This window comes from Papilio polytes, unplaced genomic scaffold (assembly GCF_000836215.1).
Source record: "Papilio polytes unplaced genomic scaffold, Ppol_1.0 DF822289.1, whole genome shotgun sequence".
Taxonomy (NCBI): domain Eukaryota; kingdom Metazoa; phylum Arthropoda; class Insecta; order Lepidoptera; family Papilionidae; genus Papilio; species Papilio polytes.
The window spans coordinates 1,524,215-1,548,589 of record NW_013526915.1 but is presented as its reverse complement, the minus strand read 5'-3'; the positions used below and the strand labels follow the sequence as shown (position 1 = coordinate 1,548,589).

Here is a 24,375-nt window from a genome sequence, read left to right as displayed (position 1 = left end):
TAGACTTAAAATGTGAAAGATAAAAACACGCCAGGGTAGAAAAATAATCCTTTACGTTCTTTATAGTACAAAATATAGTTTCAAAAGTATTAAAACCTTTCCTTTGATCATGAATTTCTTTTTTTTTCCACGTTGCCTTTGGAAAGGAACAATCCTATGAAAATTTTTAAATTTAATTTTCGTTTATTTTTATCAGTTTGTTTTTAAACAAATACTTTGCTGTTTAAACAAATAGTATTTACCTCTTCACGTATTCTTCCACTGAATACGGTGACAGGTTCCCTAGAAGGTCCGAAAGCTAAATCAGCTTCGGAAACAACCTCGTATATTCCAGAAACACCCACATCCGCGGACCTCGAGTCACGAACAGTTCGTCGCTTTCGCAGAGATCTGGGCCCCGCAACAGCCGGCCCGCGACCTTTAGGTGAGGTCATAGTTTCTCCGTTCTGTCCCGTTTTATCGCTGTTCGCAAGGTTTCGTGGCCCATGTGGGAAATGTTCGTATTCAGGTGCCCGGTCCTAAAAAGCAAGACGAGAAAAATTAGAACATTATTAACAAATTAGGGCGATATAAGCGCTAGTTTATCAATATCCTTTTCAATATTTCAATGAATGCCTACGTCCTGATCAAACAAAAATAACAATGTCGGCAATTGTTGCAATTACCACAAAGCAAACGGAATAAATCATTAAAAATATACTTTAAAAATGAAACTAAAATTTTGCTTACTGTAAATGGTCTCCTGTTCAAAGACTCAAATGCTTCTTCTAAAGTCGATATCTGATCGGAGTCGGGTTCCTCGACGGGGGCGGGGGCTCTTTGTGGCAGCGGCGCCGGCGCGGGCACCACGTCACCTGACACCTCGTCGCCAAAGGCTTCTTCAAGAGGGAGACGCTGGTACTCTTCTGCTAGACTCGTGTCCGAACCCTCAGCCGAAGAGTCACTGAAAAAATAAGTAATATGCCATAGGTAAAACAAAATTTGATAGGTACTTGAGACACAAATGTTGCAAACAAAAGTAATAAAATATTATGAAAAATCAAGTGTAGTCATGAATATGCAGAAATATTTTGATCTTTTAATATTCGCGTATACAATATTCCATACATAAATAACAAGTATGTGCACCGGACCACTGTCAAGAAGTCTAGTAAGGCATGATGGCACTAAAAAGACTTTACCTGATCTCATTATGGTCCTGTTGAGCACGATCGTCCTTTCTGTCAAGCGCGTGTCTTTGCGGCGTGACGCCCGCGAGCTGGCAGTGGTCGAGGCAGCCGTGTCTGCAGATCTCCACTTTGCAGCGAATATGCACGCTCAACGCATCAGGGAATTTGAACGCGTGGAAGAATGCGTAAGTTATAACTGTCGCTCGTTCGTCTGCCGCTTTGGCTTTGAGAAACCTGAAAATTATTTATTTCGAATAAGAATCTTTTTTCTTAAACATTAGGGAACCTATAACGAAAGACTAATATTAGAAATATTATCTTTTAGAAACAGACCATTACATTACAAGAAAGGAGTTAAAAATATATTAATATTATCAATTACCTGGAAATCATCTTTGGACGTAGAACGCATCCGTATTCATCAGACAATTGAATAACGTGTCCCGAACCATCGGACGCGGCGCACGACTTCACTCGCATATCGAACTCGCCTGAAATACAAATTTACACATGAATTAAGACGTCAACTAATTTATACTGCAAGCTGCAGTAAATTTCTATACGAGTATTTCATAGCTAAGGCAATTGCGCTTTTAATTGATGCGACATTCGTCTTTTGCGTCGATATGTCTGTTATTTCTTGAACACTTTTTTGTTTCATTTTTTTAAATTTATTTAGTATTCTATGATTTTCTTTAATTATTATTGCAAAGTAGGACAATATAGTCACTATTTATTCTAATATCATAAAGAGGAAAGATTGGTATTTTTGGATTTTTGTACCATTTTTAGATTGTTGATATGAATTGAAATAACTCAAAAACTACTTGGTCAATTTTAAAAATTCTATCACCATTAAAAAGCTACATCGACAGTAAGTAACATAGGCTGTGTTTTCTACTATTTTTTAATTCCACATAGACAAAGTCGCTAGCAACAGCTAGTATGAGAATCAAATCTAAGTGAATAAATTTAATTTATAATTGTGTTTTGAATTTTATAGGATCCTAGTAACTATGTTAAAAGACAACAATCGTTAAAACTATTGTAAATAATGTTATCAGCTGGTTAAACATAAGAATATAAATTAAACAATGCAAGGAACTCGCGAAAGCTTAACGCCTCACCAAACTTGCTTGCAGGCGGAAACAAATGAGTAAATATTCCATTAAACTATGCAAACAAAAGCTGTTTCAACACAAATATGAGCTTTCTTAACCACTCATTAAGTTAACACTGTGATATTGTAAATGATGGTTAACAAAACGCTAGTTGGTGGTTTTAGCAAGTATTTAAGGGACGGTGACTTTATTTTGTCTAAGTTGGACTTCTAAATAGGTACCTGCAAAGTTCAGGAGTCGTTAATCACTAGGAAAATCTCTTTGTCTCCACAAAGCGATTATTAAAAAAAGAATTTTGTCTATGGGCATTTACTATAAGTGTCACTAGCTATTAATAGACTCTTATAGACTTGTATACTTTAAGCTTCTGTCGTTTAGTACCTAATAAGTTCGATAACATCGGTGAAGTAAACCACCGTTTAGAGTCACAATTCTACTTTTGAACCTACCACAACATAACATTGTAAGTAGGCACATAAAATATTTTCAGGTTACATGTAAGGAAGATCCGCATACTTCACTACTTGATTTACTTACTATCTTTACCATATATTTACTAAATTATGTTATTATGAAATAGTTTTTAAATACTGCATTTTTATGTATTTTATTAAAAGATTATTTTTACATTATTACATGCTTTAGAAATGGCTAAAATTAAAAATCAATTACTTAAATAAAGAAAATCATAGCTCAATCTTTGATACTACGCTACAAACATCTCAATTCAAAAACTCGATACAATAGACTTCAACGCGTTCCAATTGATCGACTCCCACGCTAATACACGAGTAGAGAAGTTAATTAATCGTGTTTTGTACTAAAATCATTGATCACCGTTGTTAATACTTGTAAATATTGACCTTGAAGTAGCTGGATATACAACTAAGATGTCCTTATAGCTAGTACACACTAGGCGTGTTAGTAACGTGTATTTATAGAAACTCTCCGGTTCTGCACATGCTATCTTTGGTTTCTATAATATCTTCTTTGATTTTAACCATCATGAACATCTTTTTGAAACGCGCACTTTTGTAAATGAATTTATTAGTAAAAATTGCGTTTTTACGGTCTTCTTAACGGCTTATATCTATGTTTTTAATATAGATATATCCTCGGTATTTCATTTTTTTACTTGAATTTTGTTTGTATTTTGCGTAGTTAAGTTATATGAACCATTTATTTTAAAGTGTACTGTGCAGTGCCAATACAAACATTACATGTTTAAAGACACCAAGTATTCAAACAAAAATGTATAAAAATGTACCTTGTTGAAATAAAATAAAAAAAAACATTGTAGGTTATATAAAATAAGTAACTATAAAAATGTGAACTAATCAAAGATTTTGTAGTGTGTAGTGTGTAACGTGTTATAACGCGCGTTATTAATACGCGCGTTTAAAACGCCCAGCGTGAACCAGCTGTAACTATCGTCGGCTCGCGGTCCGTTAAGCTAACTCATTCGAACGTATTTGTCCAGTCTACTTTTTACTATTCTACGTACCGTTAACGTGTCTGTTTACACACTATTATTACCCTGTTAAAGTCGATTTCGCGAGATTCGGTTCTCGTGTGACGACACAAAAGTTGAATTCTGGTTTAACTACATGTGTTGAAAATTGATCTAACCTAAAAATTGTTAACAAGATAATATTTAATTTAATGCAAGTAAATAATTACTCTTTAATTAAATGTTGGAATATATGTTTAGTACAGATTTTTCATACTATGTAATAGGAAAAAAGATGTACATAACTGGTTTATTCTCCTTAATTTCTCACATATTACTGCTATGTGAAGTTTTTATGTCATTAAACTGATCTACTAAATTAAATAAACATTAAAACAACAAGTAAATTTATTTTTAAAATATGATTAAATACGTTTTACTATAAAATAACATTTTTTTTAATTAATCATTTTCATTCATCATTCAATAACAACATAAAAAGTTTTAATACATCTCGTGGTTATTGAGAAAGTCCGAACGAAGTAAAATATAAACACCCACGGCGTATCTATTTGATTGTAGTCAATCAAGTCTAACGGTCATCGATACAATATTACACCAACACTATTCGAATAACGTGAATTCTGAATAGGCCTAACCATAGATTTATAAAAAAACATCATCAACATTACAAGATTATCATAGAACTTATACTACTATAAACCGCTACAAAATTAATAATAAACCAGTAAATAATGTTAAATTTAATATACGTTATGATTTACTATAATAATTTTCTAACACTACGTAATACTTCAATTTAATTTAAATATTCAAAACGATGTTACAGCCAATAGAGAGTTGGGAACGAATCTATAAATTGTTACAACGAATATTAGCTATCTGTCATAATATTGAAATAGTTGCTATTACAATATAGTTTACGAATGGTTAATAATACACCAGGATCAGTGAGATATCTTATACGTAATATTGTTTGAAACATATACATTCAGTAATTTGTTATAATAAAAGACCGAAGAAAGTATGGATGTGTGAAAGAATTTCTTTAGTAGAGAGTGAATTCAGATATGACGGCTGATAGAGATGTATAGTAGAGTAGCACTCACTGTGCCGACCCTCCGTAAGGACAAAGGCTAGTTGATAAGAGCTTTGGATCATTGTAACATCGGTAAAAGTGTGGTTTTATAGCCATAGTACATACTTCAGTATTAACAAGTACATGTTAATCATCAGCTCAAGTTTTACAGCTAATTAAAACTGCCCAACTCTCGTTAAAATCTTAATAATCCAACAAGACAGTAAAACGCATTTAACAAGCCAAGATTTTTAACTTCGATTTAAATTTGAAATTTAATTTGTGCAATCTAAAACGGTAACTACAACGAGTATAAGCAATAAAGTAAATTACTAATAAAGTCTTAATTTTATATGTATCGTTAGTTCGTTAGTACGAGATTATTATAATAAATTAATGTTAAATAGTGGAAAGCCTTTGCCTATTAGACAAATTAAATTCAGATGCATGGTGAGCGCAAATCGCAACAAAAGAAATTTTCAAAACATTTTTACGTCATTTTATGTTGACTGTATTTCTACATAACGTTGATATACACTTTCCCGCGATATTTTTTTTTTCATCTTTTTATTTAATTGTGCAACTTTCTTAGTGGCCAGTGTTCTATAGTTGTGTTTTTTTAGTAATAAGCAGGGAAAATCCTTACCTCTGTAATCATTGATGGCTACCACTAGAGTTAAGGTAGAACCGAGTGGAACGATGCCAGACACAGGCGGCGCCCATGGACCTTTTCCCGCTTGTATCTCCATCCAACAGTCTACATTGTCACCTAAAAACAAAAACAACATGAAAATTTGTAGAAAATCGTTTAAATACGTTTTAATCTAATTGCAAACATGGGATGTAGTATTAATAAAACTGCGACACCACAATAGAAAATATAGTTACGAAAATATTCTAGTGTCGTTCCAAGCATTGATTGGATTGCATCAGATAAACTTAATTGTATGAAATATAAGTAAAATAGATTTAATTTATAGCATACATAAAAAGCTATAATAAAAGATTATAGCGAATTCACAACATATGGCGAGTCAGAAGAGAATAATACGAGTGAAAAATCTCACCTCTGAAATCCAGCTGTACAACATCGAGGTCAGCAATAACCATTGGCGGCTTGGAGGCCGTCTTTTCGTAGTCGTTGAACCATTCACAGCGTAGTCGTTTGGCTTCGTCCCACACCTCCAGCAGGTCCTTATCGTACTGTACTACCACTGTGTTCTCGTAGAACTGACCGTGCAGATCTGGAAATAAGTAATATTGTATTAAAGCTCTGCTACTTTGGGCTTACGTTAACAATAACGCTAAATAAACATACATAGGTACACAATACATCATTTTCTTTTTGTAAAAGCGTTAAAATAAGTTGAACAATTAAAGAAAAAATTTAATAAAATAAATTTTTTCATCGTAATTTCCAAATTTAAAACGAAAAGGATAAACTTTTTTTTTTAATAAAGCTCCTAAATGCTTTAGACTTTTTAAACACGTTTCTTGTAAATTTTCCTTCTAAATAAATAAGAATTATTTTTAATCCTTATTATTACTAGGACTAAACGCGGATGAACTCGCGCAAAAAGTGGAAGTCGTCCGAAGAACGCGGATCGAAGACAAGTCTGCCGGTCAGCGAAGCGCACGCGATAATGACCCTTAAGAACTTTCAATTGACTCCCTTCGGATACTGCGAACCATTAGGACGACATGACAAAACGATACAAGCGCCTGATAACTACGAAACTCGATAATACAGGAAACATTTAAATTTGTCCTATTAAAATTAAGTGTGAAACTAACATAGAGTTGCAAATGTCGTGACACTTTAGGAAGGAAATGCTTCAGAGTACGGGATTCAGGGTTGGCGTCTCAACGGCGGGCTATCATGGAAAAATGCGCCTTACACGCTTATGTTATGCGGTCCGGCCGGGTGGCGATTCTCAGAAACAATGCTTGCTGCACGTTCGCAGAACGAGCGGGCTCCGTCCGTTACGTACACTAGCCATAGAGGACATAACTAGGAATCGCAAACGAGAAAAACTCACTTTACTTTGTTGAAATGGGACCGACCGGCAGCGGAGTTGACCGAAAGCGATTTATACGATTTATTGTTAGATGTCGTTGCAATTAAATGACAAATTATTTATTTACAAACATTATCTTTTAAGGATTATTTATCGATTTAATAAAAAGAGAAGAACACTAAATAATTTACTGACATTTACTACATCTATTGCTTTGATATAGTTAAAATGGTTTACCGTTTGGTTATATTGAATCTTACTGATGTTATAATGCGAGAGTTTAGATAAATGGATGGTTTTTTAACAACAAAAATTATAAAGTGTGCAGCCTAAACAACTGAAAGGATCTTGATGAAATTTGACATAGATGTAGAGGATAGTCTGTGAGAAAACATAGGCTACTTCTTTTTTTTAATCCTCCTCTAACAGAGTCGCGGGCAAAAACTTAGTTATTAAATTTATTTGGAAATGTAAACGGTTGTTAACTTTTCATATATTACGTGATAATATTTAATTATGATCACTTAATTTTATTGATAAATGTTTCGGCTACAACACGTCATGTATATTTTGGTGACAACATTTATTTAAAAGTTGTAACTTTGTAACTTCAAATACAGCTGAATAAAAGTGAATGCAGAGGTCGTGGGAGACAGAGTTTAATGGATGAGGTTATCTCCACCAATAGATTAATCAGTCACGAAGTAACAAGCAAACGTTAACACAATACTAAAAGGTTTTAGCGATCCTCTGTCTCTATGAATAAGTGTTTCCATATATTTATACGTTTGACCTTTGTAACAGAGACGACTTGAAGCAAAGAAATAGTTAGATACACTAGCTTTTCCCGCAATTTAAATCTTAGTATTTAACTTATCCGCTCTTCCAGACTTTCTACATCTGTGTCTGTTTCATCAAGATCCTTAAATCCCGTGTTAAAAGTAACTATCTCACCTTCAATATGTTAACCTTAACGACTGCAATTACGTGGAGATTTTTATTACTGCGATGAATAAAAGTTGAGACACAAGTAAACAAGTAAATGTTCAACATAAATTTGACGGAATTGACTCAACCGTGTAAGTGTTGAATGAACATTGAAATAAACAAATGAACTACGCGCGTTTACAATAAAACGATTCGGTGATAATTTTATTTCAAGTAAGTTGTATATTTATTATTAACAACTAGCTGAGCGTGACTTTGCGCAGGATTAAAATAAGGACTTAGTAAGTGTTCATTCAGACTATGTTTTCTATCAATGCCAGTTAAATAGTTTTGAAGATAGTGATAACATCCATCCATTCAAACTCGTGCAATTATAATGTTAGTATGAAATATGATTTAAATATCTCGAGTGTGTTCTTAATTAAGTCTTTACTATTAAAACTTTTATTAATATTAGAAGTATCACTAACGAATTCGGATCTTAGAAGAGTATTTGTCAATTTCACGGTAATTAACAAAAAAATATTAACATTTTATAGCAAAAGATAAAACAAACATTTACTATAAATACTTCAAAGGCATGCCTTACTCTTCTAGTCTTAAAATTGAATTTTTATTGTAATATTTAATAATTATTAAAAATTCAAGACTGATTGGACAATTATTTGAAACGAACTTTTGCCCGCGACTCTGAGTCTGAGTGGAATTAAAAAAAAACAAAAGTGTATATGTTACTCAAAAATATCCTCTGCATGTATACCAAATTTCATCGAAATCCGCTCAGCTCTTTAGGCTACAAACTCTAACAAACATCTATACATCCATTTAAACTTTTGCATTTATAAAATTAGTACGATTAATATTTTCAGACGGAGCAAGATATATTGCTATCATAAAACAGTGCTGAACAAAGTCTAGCACATTTATATGATTTACAACTTTAGTAAATTCATTAAAGTGAAACATTTGACGACGTTTTGATTGCCCCTTAGCGTACCGCAAATGTATTTATTCATTTCACACATCATCTTCGACCCAAATTCGCAAATTAAACCGCAGCTTCGATTCGTTATGTGCCGAAATGGACTGAACAAATCATTATTTTATATACCTTAAACAAACAATATAAAACTGATTGTGGTACTAAAAAGTTTTATATCGCTAAATTTAACTGGTCATTACAATCTTGTATTTTGAAATGTTTGATATCTTTGACTATTTATTTGTATTTCAATTTATATTCGACATAGTATAAATATAGAGCGTCGGTGGCTTAGATGTTTAAGCAATTGACTTGCAATCTACCCGCACTGGGCCAGTGAGGTTGACTATGGCCTAGTTACCCCAACTTAGGGTAGGTTTTGAGCCCTTCGTTGTGGACGTATAGTGTACTGGTAATGGTAATAGTCTAAAAAGTCTAAATATGTTAAACTAACGAACTAATATGTAAGTGTATTACAAATATATTGCGACCATTAAGTATTTTTTTTAAACTTGAGGAAAAAGAAGTATAAGGTCTTAATAAACGCACTCAATATAACAAAAACTCACCAGGTTTTGTGCCACATTTCGCGTACGCGATCCTAAACGAGAAATACGTCTGCCCCGTGGACGGCGGCACGTACACACAACGGGGATCACCGTGCTGTCCTGAAATTAATATTAAAAATTAATTACATATAACACCATATACATACATTCACATCTGTACAAGCACATAATTATACATAGTAAGAATTTAATTCTGTAATAATAAATAATTGATTTATTTTTCAATGAATAAAAATTAAATATATCTATTACGCTAATTCAGTACTTAACAACAAAGCTATTGCTCGCGACTTCGCCCGCGTAAAATTAAAAACAAACAATATAGCCTATGTTACTCACTGATAACGTAGATTTTTAATAGTGGAAGAATTTTTGAAATCGGCCCAGTAGTTTTTGAGTTATTTCATTACATACCAAAATACAAATCTTTTCTCTTTACTATATAAAAATTAGATTAAACATCTTTTTACGCATATTTAATACCCTAATTAATTATATGTGGAAAAGAGAATATAATATAGAGTGACCAAAGAAAGTAAATTGTAATTTAATTAACGGTTTTTTAGTAGAGATAAGAAACTGCTAATTAATGCCCTGTGACCAGTTTTGTATAAATTATTTATTACACTTTAGATTGCGAGCATATTTAGAAGAACATTAAAGCAAACACGCGCACACGCATGAAGTTTTTAGTATGATAAAGTCGATCTGGATTTTACAATTTATTTTTTATAGAACTTTATATTCAATACTTCTTATTTTGTTTTTAAATTAACCTAATAAAAAAACATCGTGATTTTTTTTCTTTGTTCAAAGCAATATATACAGAAATATAAATAAGTATAACATCACCGTAGTATATCCAAAAAACTAATATTTTTGTAATCAAATATTCGTTATAAAGTCTTATGGAAAAAAAAAACAAAAACTACGTCGGAATTCAACTGCCGAGGAAAGCCTTTTCGAGTAGAGATTGATGGGCTATCCCATTGTCTTGCCAGTCGGCTTTAATACTTTTATTTAAGAACAGGACTCAAAAAAATATTGAAACGTTATAATAACAATTTATAGCGACATAATTCATTCCTGAAAAGCTTAGGTGTACTTTAATCTGACATTTAAGAAATATAGACTATTCATAGTGAACAACGTTTTTGACCGACTTCCCAAAAGAAGGAGGTACTCAATTCGTCGATATATATATATTTTTATTTCACTGGCAATTTCTGTGATAGCTAATATATCAGTTGTCAAGTTTAGTGCGCCATCTAGTGTCTTTGTATTGACATTTTACAAAATTATAATAAGCTCCATCTTTTGTTATCAAAATAAACTAAATAAAATTAAGTAGTGGTTTCGAGACTGTCAATAGATAGCGTTAGTAATGATTATGTGAAAAATGTTTCAAGTGAAGTGTCAACTTTGCTTACTTTATTTTTACCTCTTAGATCTAATTATACATAGCCCAAAAACTTATAAAATGTAATGATTTCTCTCCTATTCTCTCTAAAATATAGATATTGCATATCATTAACATTTAGTAGCTATTAATTTGTGTTATTCAAAGAAGCATTTCATCGTAATTTTAACCAGTCTTTCGGGTACGCAAACACAAAAAAATTTAATTACACATCAAATAGAAAACTAAATCGGGATGTGTACGGTTTGAAACGGTTATATCTCATCTAGAACGCACACAGAATTGATAACGCGTATGTTAGTGAAACCCGGGCAATTACAACTAACAATTAGTAGCGCTCTGAATACTGGCCGCTCATGTGTTCAACGTGGAGTGTAAAGCGCTCAATCGATGTATTTTCGTCCTATGATAGATCAGTGAACAACAGAGAGAAACATAGAGTAAACTAGAAAACATAGAGTAACATTAAAACATTCGTGTGACATGAAACTATATTAAACACTAATATTATAAAGAGGAAAGATTCGTATTTTTGGATTTTTGTATGTATTGAAATAACTCAAAAAGTACTGGACGGATTTAAAAAACTCTTTCATCGTTAAAAAGCATCGTTATTAGTAACATTGGCTACGCTTTTTAATTTTAAGCGGACAAAGTCGCGAGCTATGACTAGTTAAATATAAAACGCGGATTACCTCACGTGAAAATTCAGTATAGGCGAACATATCCGCTTAATCACTCACCCTGATGAAGGACCCCGACGGGTTATAAACTGGTCGGTGCTTATACCGAATTACACGTATAAGAGCGTTTTATATTTAATAGAGTAACATGCTCATAATTAACACACCATTTTAGTCATATGTGTGGTAAAAAGTTATACTCGTATATACGAGAACTATAAAATCATTCAACTTAAGCCAGTTTTAACTGAAGTTGAACTATTCAGATAAATGATGGCTGTGTTGGAAAAACTTACTGAACACTTCAACTGAATTTTGCATGTTTAGGCACATTTTTAGTTGAAAAGTTCGACTGACCAGTTGTCGATGTGCATACATTCATATTTCCAATAATATCCGATATGTGTGAAAATATTCTTGTCAAATTCGCTTACAAATCCTTTTGCAAAATGTTTAAATAATGATATTTTTATTACTATTCTTAACTATAATCATAAACGTGTTAAATCACATAATAATATGCACTTTCGTGTAATTTCAATGTATAAAGTATACGTTGGCGTTGAAAATGATTTGAAATTACCTTTCGATGACACGATGCCCTCGAAGGGATGTGAGAATGTTAGGTGTACGTCCATATGATCCTTGCCGCACATCACCTCTAGCGACTGTATGACCGGCATGCCCTCAGGCCTCTCCATCGGCCACAGTTCACCGGCGCGTACTCTCGTCTGGAACATTTTAAAACAATATTTTATTAATACCTTTTAAGATTTAAGATGGGTGGATTGCGTGAAAGGTGACATGATCTAAAAGGGAGTGCTGGCTGATATGACGTATAATAGAGTTATTTGGAGGACAAAAATCCGTTGCGCCGACCCTAGGGGAGTAGGATAAGGAGGATGTTGATGATGAATACCTTTTAAGATTTTATAGTTAGAACTTCAAGGTCACGAGTCATACTACAGTCACACATACAGATTGTTTAAAGCAATCGTTAACATCTTCAAGTGATATAAACATCTACTTATTTATATTAACGTAAAATAAGAAGCATATCCGTGTTCAAAATCATACTAATCATACTAATATTATCTTTCTCATCATTCATCTAAATCGAAAGTTTAGATGAATGGGTGGATGTTTGTTATAGTTTGTAGTCTAAACGGCTGAATAGATTTCGAGGAAATTAGGTATAGATGTAGAGGATAGTCTGTAACAACACATAGGCTAACTTTTGTTTCTTTCTAATTCCATGCGGAAGGAGTCGCGTGCGAAAGCTAGTAAAATGTAAATTACTAAAGCCCTACCAAATTACGTTCTGACAGTTTGACTCTTTACTTAAGTCTTTCGAACTCAGAGTCTGCAGAGGGCTAATAATATGATAAATTATGCAAAGTACCAGAGTAAATATAATAAGCGGGGATCGTATCAAACCGTAGTGAAGCGTTTTCATTGAAATTGGATGATTGGCGGAACCTTGACCGTTTATGAATGGCGCGATTGCCGAGAAAGGATTTAAAAAAAGAAGCGAAGATAATAACGGCCTTTGTAAAAGTAATTGGTTCCTTTATGTTATCAAATTAGATTCCTATGTTAAATTTTGTTTATGCATTACTCTATGGGAAGTACATTCTTCGGTAAAATTAATTAAACATATAATAACGTCACATGTTTGTTACTATGTTTCTCTAAAAAATAGCACACATAGTCTATAAAAACGCAAGAACGTGTAAGTTTCTTTAATGTTACACTGACAAAGTCTACTGCAAAAGCTTGTAGTTTATGCAATAACTTTAAATATCAGAAAATTATAGTAATATAAAGTACTAGCTTTCGCCCGCGACTCCGTACGAGTGGAATTAAAAAAAATAAAAGTGAGTAGTCTATATGTTCTTTCAGATTATCCTCTACCTCTATACTAATTTCCATCGATTTCCATTCAGCCGTTTAGGCTACAAACTCTAACAAACATCCAACTATCCATCCATTTAAACATTCGCATTTATAATATTAGTAAGACAGTAATAACTGAACTATTTTTTCAAACCTTTTTCACGAAAGAAATTTGACGTTAATATTTTAAAACAATTTAGTTCATATATTATATTGAAACAGATTTACTAACGGGGTCGTCTCTAAATGGAGACGTTTTGTCTAAGTTATTAGAAACACGCATTAACATTGTTGTACAAAACATTATGATGGATAGCAAGCGATCGTTCCAGGAACATCGAACGCGTTTCGTTCCCACGCCCAGGCAAAGAATTCACAAAACAACAAGCGCTTATATGGTGCACACGCAGACACCTTTAAGCGAAAGTTATCGATTTTATTCATCTAAAGAAAAAAAGATGTTTTACAAAATGGAATTAATAAATTGCAGTGGCAGTGATATCTGATTAAGCCAAGCGCAAGATGGCGACACTTATCAATATTAACTATGACATTAAGGGCCTCTCAACTGGTTGATAGAGGCTCGGATAGCTTAAAAATGACGTCACTGTGAGATTATGTAATAAAATTCGATGTTTCCATAACATATTTTACACAGGGATACCTCACATAATGCAATCGGCATTGAAGTCATGATGATATGAAACTAATACGCACAGATTAGTCAACATTTTCTTTAGATATTGGAATTTGAATATTTTACAATTTTTTTTTTAAATTTCACATACAATTTATATGACTATTGCATTTGTAATCGCGTGCTCCCAGCGAGCTGCTACTTTACATCGAGAAATCGTTATTAAAATTCGATTTCTAATCGATTCCATATTTTCATGTGGTGTTAATTATTTAGAACACAATCAAATATTCATAATTTGAATTAAGAGAATATCGAATATGACTTATCGATTTTTTAATGTGACTCGAAACAATAACACATTTAAATGTTTCCGGTAAAGTTGTAAATGTTCACCTAGTGACCGAAATTGAATAGTGATTTAAAATACAAAGAAAATGAAATAAGGAATGAAAATTGAAATCTATTATTGTACTCTTATTTTATTAATTCGACTTCTTCAATACATATGTTACGTTTGAAATAAAACAAAGACTAAATTCATAATCTAGTTATTACAATAATATTGAACCTTATTGTCAGAAAATTAAAAAAAAAAACCTATAATTGTCACAGACTTGTTGAATACAGTTTTCTGTCTTAATAATCACTATTACAGAAAAGTATTTTACAGATGCAGTACACTCTAATCTAGAACTCTATATCATACTAACAATACAAAAAAATTGTCGATGTCATATAACCCGTGCAAATTACAAATTACAGTGTACACAAGAAAGTAAGCAGATCTAATATGTGTATTTAGTTTAGCAGCTCTAACGAATCCAGGCGCGTGCCGCACGCTATTACATTAATGACGCACTTGTATAGAAAATATACAGTAATCAGCACAGCTGTGTTTCTATCATGGCCTCTTATTACTGACACGGTGGCAGGACGTCTTACATTGAGTACAATTTCTAAATAGTTTCACTCGTCACCGAAATTATATGTTCGGGATGGTGGAGTTATATCTTTTTTTTTTTAAATTGAGATGCGATATTGAACTGTAATTAAAGGTAGAGAAAAGCTCTTTTTGCTTACAGGTATTATAAAGGTTAACAAGGTAAACATTAAAATTAAAATTGGTCTTATTTGAAGTATTTTTTAAGTCTGTTTTACTTTTTTCAAAGCTCTAGAGGTGAGGTCTTTTGTCGAGGCATATGAAATATGTGTGTATGCTCGTTAACATAAAAAAAATTATTGCAATGTTTTGACACTAAAATTGATTACGCTACGTCATTTAATACCTATAAAAGTTAAAGAAACATTATAATAATTAAACCTTCTTTATTTAATTGACCATGAACCTCAATAAGAAATTGCATATTTCAATTTTGATCGGTCGTTGTTTATTATTAGGAGTTTATTGAACAAGTGAAATGTTAACGGATGTATTAAAAGTTGTTTATAATAGAAATATGGGTTATTTTTGTATGCAAACAATGACAATTACAGTAAACAGGTTGGTAAAGATAAAACATAGAAGGGACAATTCATAGCAACCGTAAGAAATGTTTTAACCACAGTGTTATATTAAAAAAAATATATTTATAACTCTCTGCACGTGTGTTATTCAAATGAAGTGATAAAGAAAGTTAACAGGAGGCGGAATAAGCAATAAAAATATTTGCAAGAACTCTTGATGAATTGCAGAAAAGCAAAAAGAAAGCGCGTTGTTTGAGTCACGGCTGCGCGTCGTATGCGGAGAAATTCGCTAAGAATGTGAATTTCTTCAGATACTATTAGTCAGATAGAGATGACCCCTTTATATTTAAGACTATCAGCAGATTACTGAAACGAATTAATTCTAACATTCTAAAAAGGAAAGATTTGGCCTTTTAGATTTTTGTATGTAAATAAATTACTCGAAATTTTCAGGGCCGATTTCAAAATTTATTTCACTATTGAAAAGCCACGATATCATTGAGTAACATAGGGTATGTTTTTTTATTATTTTTTAATTTCACGCGGACAAAGTCATGAGCTACAGTCTTAAACATTTCGCTTCGTAGGCGGCCGCTTATACTCGTAATATATCAGACGATAAAATTTAAATGTATTTTATAGTTTAAGCTTCGTCATTTAAGGTGTTATATTTAAATGTCGTTTTAATATTCGGCCGTATAGAAAAATAGAAATCGTTTTAATATTGATTTCTTAAAAAAATCAAATTGTCATCCATACGACGATGTATGTATTATAGTATTCAAAATAAAACACAAAAAAAACTTCAGTTTTACTTTTAAATTAACTCCTATAAGCTCGTTACAACTATCGTTTCCAACAAATTAGATATATGTGGGTAAAATCAAACACAAATGCATAATACAAGAAAATCGCCTTTAGAATTTCAATGAAGAGTTAAAAAATTTCACATAGGAAATCGAAAAGTAGTAATATCCACAAACAATTCAGAAAAAGCAAAAGCATTTATTTAAAAAAAATCTTTTACAAAGTATAATTACAGCAAGAACTATATACATATACATTAAAACTATAAATAATTTCGCAAAGCAATAAGTGAAGGTGAAAGCGAGGAAGAATAACTTACAGATAAGATGCAATAATAATAACAAAATACAAATGAATTCGGAAACAATAAATTATAAAACATCCCGGCAACTTATCAAAACATTTACTTTCAACTAAATACTAACAATTTCAGAACACAGATAAAGCTAAAATTTAAAAAGGGATTAAAAAATAACTAGTAGGCTATATGTTCTTCCAGACTATGTCCTACATCTATAACAAATAACAACGAGATCCAGTAAACTGTTCTGGAGATAAATAGTATCTAACATCCATCCATCCATATGTCTATATCTAAACATTCGCATTTATAATACTCGTATTAGAATGATACTTCACGTGACTTTAACAAGTTCGTATTTCGACAATACCACATAGCAACAAGCCGAAATCAAAACTCGCGCATACTTTCATCGTAATGTAGACGGATGAGTCATAAAACGCGTTTCATATCAAGTCGGGAGCGACACCTGTGCGCATGTTGCATGATACCTACCAGACGAGAGCCGTCAATACTTACGCGATGATAACCGTTACGATTACAAAACTATGTCTAATTAAATATACACTTACGTATCTTGATATCCGCCGGAATTGATTACGATTTGAAACGCTATATTACAAGCTAGTTGGTCATTATAAATTAGAGATTAAATACTATGAAATGCAAACATTTTACGTCCGAAAATCAAGAGATGATCTTAGCTAATTATTAAAAAAAATATATTGTAACCTCATATATTTTTTTAACTACATTAATATTCTTTAAACAGCCACCAGGATAACATGAAAGGCTAAGATAAAATAAAAGTAGAAGACCAATTAAATTAGATCAGAATTTATTTATTGTTCATATTAATAATCGACGTTCAATTTGTTAACCACAAACATTTTCCTATACAACTTAAAATGTATTCATCTCATAAAGTAAATAAGCAGTAATTTAAGCATGTAAAGTATATAGAGTTGACGTCATCGATATAAAAGTTCAAAAATTGTAAGTTTCCATTAGAGGCGCACCTCACCGCGCGGTTTCGGGTAATATGTCGTCGTACGTAACTACACTAACCGACTTATAAAGTTCAATGGCACCGCGCCAGGTGGTGTGACCACAGATATATGTTAAATAGAAGAGACTATTAAGTTACGCTATTACACAAAGTTGTGTTATTTTGAATGTTTTTGAAATAAAATCAATACATAATTCAAAACCGTTTAGTTCACAAATTAGGAGATTACAATTTAATACAAGGGAAATTAGATGTGTGTCAAAAAGTAAAATATTACTTCTATACTATCTACACTAATAGCATAAGGAGTGAAGTCTTTTATTTTTGTATGTATTGAAATAACTCAAAAACTACTGTGCGAATTTAAAAAATCTTTCACCATTAGAAAGCTACGTTATCAGTGAGTGCCACAGGCTATTTTTATTATTTTCTATTTCACGCGGGCGAAGTCACGAGCAATAGCTAGTATACAATAAAATAATCACAATTACATAAAATTACTATTTTATTCATTTCAAGAATCTTTCATATACAACCCGTGTACTTGTAATTGTATCGGGTAATTATTAAAAATTCGACGTTATCTGCCACATCTAGTTACAATATAATCCTGTAACATCCATCGTAATGATAATAATAGGCGAAAACCGCCCGCGGCATCTGCCAATACGCATGTCATTTTCTCACCACATTAATTGAATACAAGAGAGGTAATTATTTTAGTAAAGAAAAAAATATATAATACTAAAGCTGTCATGACAAGTGGGTTGGGTGGTCTCATAAAAGTAGAGATGAATTGAATTCCGAACACGGTAAAAATATGTTGACTTACGAATTTACTATAGTAATATTATTAATTGTATGTGATTGTGTTTTTTTTTCGTAAGAGAGCGTATCTTTCACTAGCTTTCGCCCGCTAATCAATCCGCGTGGAATTAAAAAAAATAGTTAGTCTGTGGTCTTCCAGACTAGCCTGTACCAACATCTATGCCGAATTCCGATCTGTTCAAGAGTTTAACCTGCAAAGTAACATTCATCCATGTAAACTATCGCACTTATAATTTCAGTAATTCCATTATTTAGGACAGTTTTAAACTATGTTTTTTTCATAAAAATATAAAGCTTTTTAGCAAAACATTTGAAATAGAATAAAAATAAAGTCTCATTTTAAAGCCGTTCCAAATTTTGCTGCCTTCAAACCCTTCGTTGTTCAAATTATTTATAGACATAATATTAGTGTGTTAATTGAAGATTCGATTTAAATGCATTCGATGAAATATAATGCATATTTATCGAAGTGTAATCGCATTGGCAAAGCGGAACGTTCGCGGGATTTCCACTTCGCCGCTCTATTGCGTACAGCACTCGCTAAATCCTGCCATTTTACATATTTGTCATGCATTAATACATTTTACACTTTTCACATATTTACATAAATGATAATATTCATTTAAAAGTACTTTAAGAAGGAATATACAAAGTAAATACTACTAGTCGCAGCCAAAATTAGTCGAATTCAAGTAATCGTCGCGATTCCACCGTCAAATGCACTTTTCCTTACCATCATTTCCTCTTAAGAAAAGAGTGGAAAGACTAAAACTAGGCCTCCGACACCACACTCATCAGACGAAATGCGGAATTACTTCCACTTCACGTCTGTTTTCTGTATGGTCGTGGTATTACACCGGGCAAACCGGCCAATTCGTGCGAAATTTACTCTTTTGAAAACCATACCTATACTAATATGAGTATTATAAAGAGGAAAGATTTTTATAACTCAAAAACTACTGGACCGCTTTCAACAATTCTTTCACCTTAAAGGTACGATATCGCTGAGTGAAATAGTAAGTAAATAGTGCGTTAAAAATGTTTTACAAAAACTCCATCGAAGAAATACGCGTTAAAAAGCGTTTCTATATAAAACACAATCCTTGTTAATAAATATACACCTACGCACGTACCATAAAACATAATTCGATCATAAACCTTACCAACGTTAAAGTAATTAAAATTAATAGGCCTCTATCTTGAAAAACTAGATTGGTGTTGAACTAGATCTTTTATTACTCATCATAAATGACGTCACACAAAATGGCAAAGGGTGTGTCAAAATCTATTTGAAAATATACTATTTACTTCGACTCTATAAAGGTTCGTAATAACATACGTTACGTTACACATGTTACACTGCGAGCATTTATAGTCAGTGCCTAGTGTTACGGACATAAACCAGAAAGTGTTTATAATGAATGTGGATAGCTACAAAGGATCAGGAAGACAGAAGAAAGTATGAATGGATTGTGTGAAAGAGGATATGCTTAAGAAAGGATTGGATTCAGTTATGACGGCTGATAGAGATGTATGGAAGAGCAGCAAATACTGTGCCGACCCTCCATAAGGGATAAGGGTAAGTTGATGATGATGCCTAGTGTTACAGAGAAAACAACGAGTCGACGCAATTCTTACATTTCACCGTGTAACATCGATCAGTTGGCACGTTAAGAGTAAATAACTTATTTTCAAAATGTTGACCAATCCGGTAATAATAACGAAGTAACGGCTCATGCCGAGGCTCCTGAGGGAGCCCTCGAGCTTAGTATAAACAAGTAGCATAAACGAGGTTTAGGCTGTGAATCTGTAAATGCCTCTTCAAGGAAAACAGTGGCCATTCACAAAAAAGTAGACATGTTGAAGATAGTCGGATTAGTTATTAAGTAATTTCCGAACTGCATACATCTTACGATTCCAACGCGGCAATTTATTTCTATTTTACCGTTGTTTTATACATATTTAATCAATGGGAATACATAATCAAGAAACATGTTCTTCTAGTGAAATTAGTTTGTCTTTGTGATATACGGATTTTATTGACTAATAAGCGATAATTGTTTGTACAGCCGGTTCGCTTACATCTGTACATTTGAGTAGATCTTTCAATTTTAAAGAGGGTTAATGGTTTTCTTGTGCGATTAATCAATTTTTATGGAATTAAATAGTTTTAAAACTTAAAAGTTCATGAGATTTAATGAGGAATTAGAGATGAAGATAAGATATCTTTTAATTAGTATAATAATTTGAATTTTATGCTCATTCACAAATATTTACGTTATCAAACGGATCTCGGTAAAACGACTTCTGGCCTTTTAGATTTATGTGTAAACGGGTCTGTGCAGATCTATCCGAAAGCTTTTGATTACGATTTACAAATATCTGAAAGTGAAATGATCTAACATTACTAATGATAGTTATTCGATAAAGGAAAATAACAATTTACATGAAAAATCTATTAAATTGTAAATCTGCTTCCCATTTTTTTATTTCTACACTACATCTTTCTAAGTTTAAATATCGAATTACTAATAATTCATGGATGAATTTGATCAATCTTTAAAAACAAATACAGAGCATTTACAGCCAATGTATTCATTTATGTGAAATCAAACGATCTTAATTTATAACTAAGACTACATGATTACGAGCAATCTACTCGGAAATGAGCAGGATATTTCTCCAATATAAAGATTTACATGATGAAGGATTCAATCGAAGTAAAGTATGCAATCGTCAAACAGTACGGCACAAATTTCCTTTCACTCGAAACAACAAATTCACACGTTCATTGTATTTACGATCAATTAAAACAAAGTTGCACCGCGCTGGAGGTTCTGGAAACCGGATTGATATTACTTTCGATGACTGAAACCGAGCTGTAGTGAGATGTATTGAAGTATACCGACCGTTAGCATTCCAAGACGGGGCGTCACATAGATTTGCATATTCATCAGAATCCGTGGATAGGTGAATTTTGTATCCGTTACTGATGCACCATTCATCTCACGTAGTATCGTAAATTCTGGTAAAACGAGCTACTCGTATGTTTTATTCATAGTAAGTACGCATTAACTTTGCCCGTTTACAATTCAACGTCGACTTGAACCTTGAAGCGGAATGCGCAAATACTAATTTACAACAAACAAAGGTCAAAGAAAGCTGAAGCTCTAAATGTAAATTATCTAGAGGCTTGTTTACAACAGCAACTTTTGTAAAAAATTAAGTTGAACTACGTTCTGGTCACTTAATAGATTTTGTAGATATAACAAAAATGAATGACCAAATAAATAAAGACATATAAATAAACCGTATTAAGAAACAACAAAACATTGAGGTGGATAAAACCATCGCAAATCGCGACAATTATAGATGGAACCACAATACAAAACTAGGCCAGTCAGTAATTAACCATGAATAATTGAGCCCAACAACACGCACAATGGCTCTCACGTGGTTGTCGGATTCTCACGAACTTTCTCAAGTCATTGCAGGACGAGAGTTCGACGCCTGTCGGAACTCTTCATAATATAAGGCTTAATGAACACTATAGCTTTGCTTTTATGTATAACAGGAGAAATCTTCAGTCATGAAGTTTCCTATGCCTATCTTTTAGTGTTTTCCCTAGTTGAGTTTGGACAATTTGTATAAAAAATTAAAATCCTTATAAATAAGTTAACATTAAAGTTAAGATAGTGGGGATACTTAAATTTGTTTTTGGATTATTTTAGTATTTGTTTCATTAATAATGTCTGGAAGAACACAGGCTACTTACTAAGTTTTTTTTTAATTCAGTACGGGTGGGGTCGCGAGCGAAAACTAGTTTCAGTAAAAAATATTTAAGTCATGTTTCATCAAAACAAAACGAAGTAAAAACAAAGGTAAAGCATTATCGACGAATGCAATATTATTTCATTTTACTTCAACATATTCTGCAATCTCATTATGTTGAATTACGTATTCTTATCCGTGTTGGAGATCAATACGAAACAAGAGCCATTGTTAGCTCCTAGGTCGCGTTGTTACATCGTGATACTAATTTCCTTCTGCGGTTCGTTTTGAATTGTTATGGTTTGATCTTGATGCACTTGCAATTGATTTTATACCTTTCATTATTCTTTGTAAAATATTTACGATTTTTAAACAACATTGTTGGAAAAACTAATTGGACTCATGTGAATTGATTCCAGTGCGTGATCTAATTTGAACGGCAATTCCTGGATGCGAAAATTAGAGAACTAAACATTATAAGTATCAGGGGAGGTCTACATTCAGCTGAGGAGTGATACAGTCTGAAGAAAGGATATATTAGTGAATCAAAAGTAGGGAACACATATGTAAATTTATATCATAGTGGGACATCAATTGAATGTTTAGCTACAATGTTAGTAATAAACTTGAATAGTCACTGTAACGGATGCTATACACACAACCAGTGTAGGCAACGTTTGCATGAATAAGCCCACCGCATGAATGGGACGGGGAATATAGCATTATAAATGTTATAGTTTATGTGCAGTATTATGATCTGTTTATTATGGACTATTATAAATGGAAATCTAAAGTCACTGATAAGTAACCATTGGCTTATGTTTATAAACTTAACGTAGCTCAAGCGAGTGGTTTTACCGGCAGTGGATTCCCCAAGACTATTGGGGAAGAATCAATCCTTAAACGTAAATGAATGAGTGTAAATTAAATAGAGTTGGGTTTTCAGGATAAGATCATTTAAAGACGAATTTGTACAATGTAGCATTGCACTGTACCGACTGCTCTCCGTACCAACCGTACCGGCTACTATCCGTACCAACCGTACCGGCTACTGTCCGTACCAACCGTGCCGGCTATCGACCGTACCGGGCGTACCGAGCTTATCCGTATGTTTTTACAGTGCGGTCCAGTTGCGGGCGTGCAATATGTCCGCTATGTGTGTATGTGTGCCGGCGGACGCGCGTGCGATGCGATGCGCTCAAATGGAGCGGACGTTGACGACGAGAAAGTCGCGGGCTTCTTGTGATAGCGATACGCCCGCTTGCCCGACCTCCGCAAGGACGGGCCGATTCTGGTTACTTAACGTTATAGGTTGCCTTTTTGTTATCAGACGGAGATGCACTAACATAGTTTTGAGAACTTCACTTTATTAGGTTTGCGATCTCACTTTTTATTTCACAGTAAAAATGAACCAATTAACTATTATTTTGAGGTATGTGTTGATTATTTTATTGTTAAGACAAATTATAAGCCTTTTTTTATTATAATTTTGTGTTTTATTCTATTTTATAAATTGATTTGAAGAACATACCTTAAAACATGATTTACTAATTGTTTAAAGGGATCTTATTTGTCAATATATTTTATTGTTTTTAAAAACCAATAATAGTACTAAAGAAGTTTATAAAACTAGATTATATCTAGATGAAGTTCAACAAAAACCTATATCATGTTTAAAACCGTTGCGTTCGCCGAGATCTACATTTTTTTTATAAAATGAGGTTGAACGACGGAAAAAGCAGGTCTAAATGAAGATTCATTTTCAATGCGAGAAAACTCAACTCAGCCTTTATAAATTGCAGTTTACTCTCGACTCTTTAGAAAATCGTTTGGCTTTCCTCTTCGTGTGGGAAATACTTAAATATGTTTGAAAGTGATTATAGTAAGTAAAATTGTATCTAAATGTAACAGTGGTAGAGCCAGCTTAACATCTTCGATGTAGGGCCGGCTACCCCGCTGCAATACCACGACCACACAGAAGACAGACGTGAAGGGGAAGTTATTACGCGAATTCTGATGAGTGTATGTCGGAAGCTTAATTTTGGAATATGATATATGCAACAATTGTAGCTTTTAAATACGTCATATTAGGCAATAGAAATCTTAAATTCCGATGTAGGCATAATTATGTCAATATTGGCTGAGCCAGCATCTGAAGCGGCTGTACGATTATGCCAGCTCGTTTCTTAGGATCTACTAG

General features: G+C 32.8%; 1 protein-coding gene across 1 annotated transcript in view; it reads right to left on the bottom strand.

The window, feature by feature from the left end:
- Positions 1-192: 192 nt before the first annotated feature.
- The window catches only part of LOC106106314 (cuticlin-1), a 44,405-nt gene continuing 20,222 nt past the window's right edge, over positions 193-24,375 (bottom strand). The window contains exons 4-11 of the mRNA XM_013286884.1: positions 12,043-12,190; positions 9,357-9,455; positions 5,907-6,083; positions 5,486-5,608; positions 1,552-1,660; positions 1,182-1,403; positions 730-943; positions 193-518 (exon numbers count right to left, since the gene is read on the bottom strand). Coding sequence (XP_013142338.1) covers positions 204-518; positions 730-943; positions 1,182-1,403; positions 1,552-1,660; positions 5,486-5,608; positions 5,907-6,083; positions 9,357-9,455; positions 12,043-12,190 — 1,407 coding nt within the window. The 3' untranslated portion in view covers positions 193-203. The remainder of the gene's footprint in view (positions 519-729; positions 944-1,181; positions 1,404-1,551; positions 1,661-5,485; positions 5,609-5,906; positions 6,084-9,356; positions 9,456-12,042; positions 12,191-24,375) is intronic.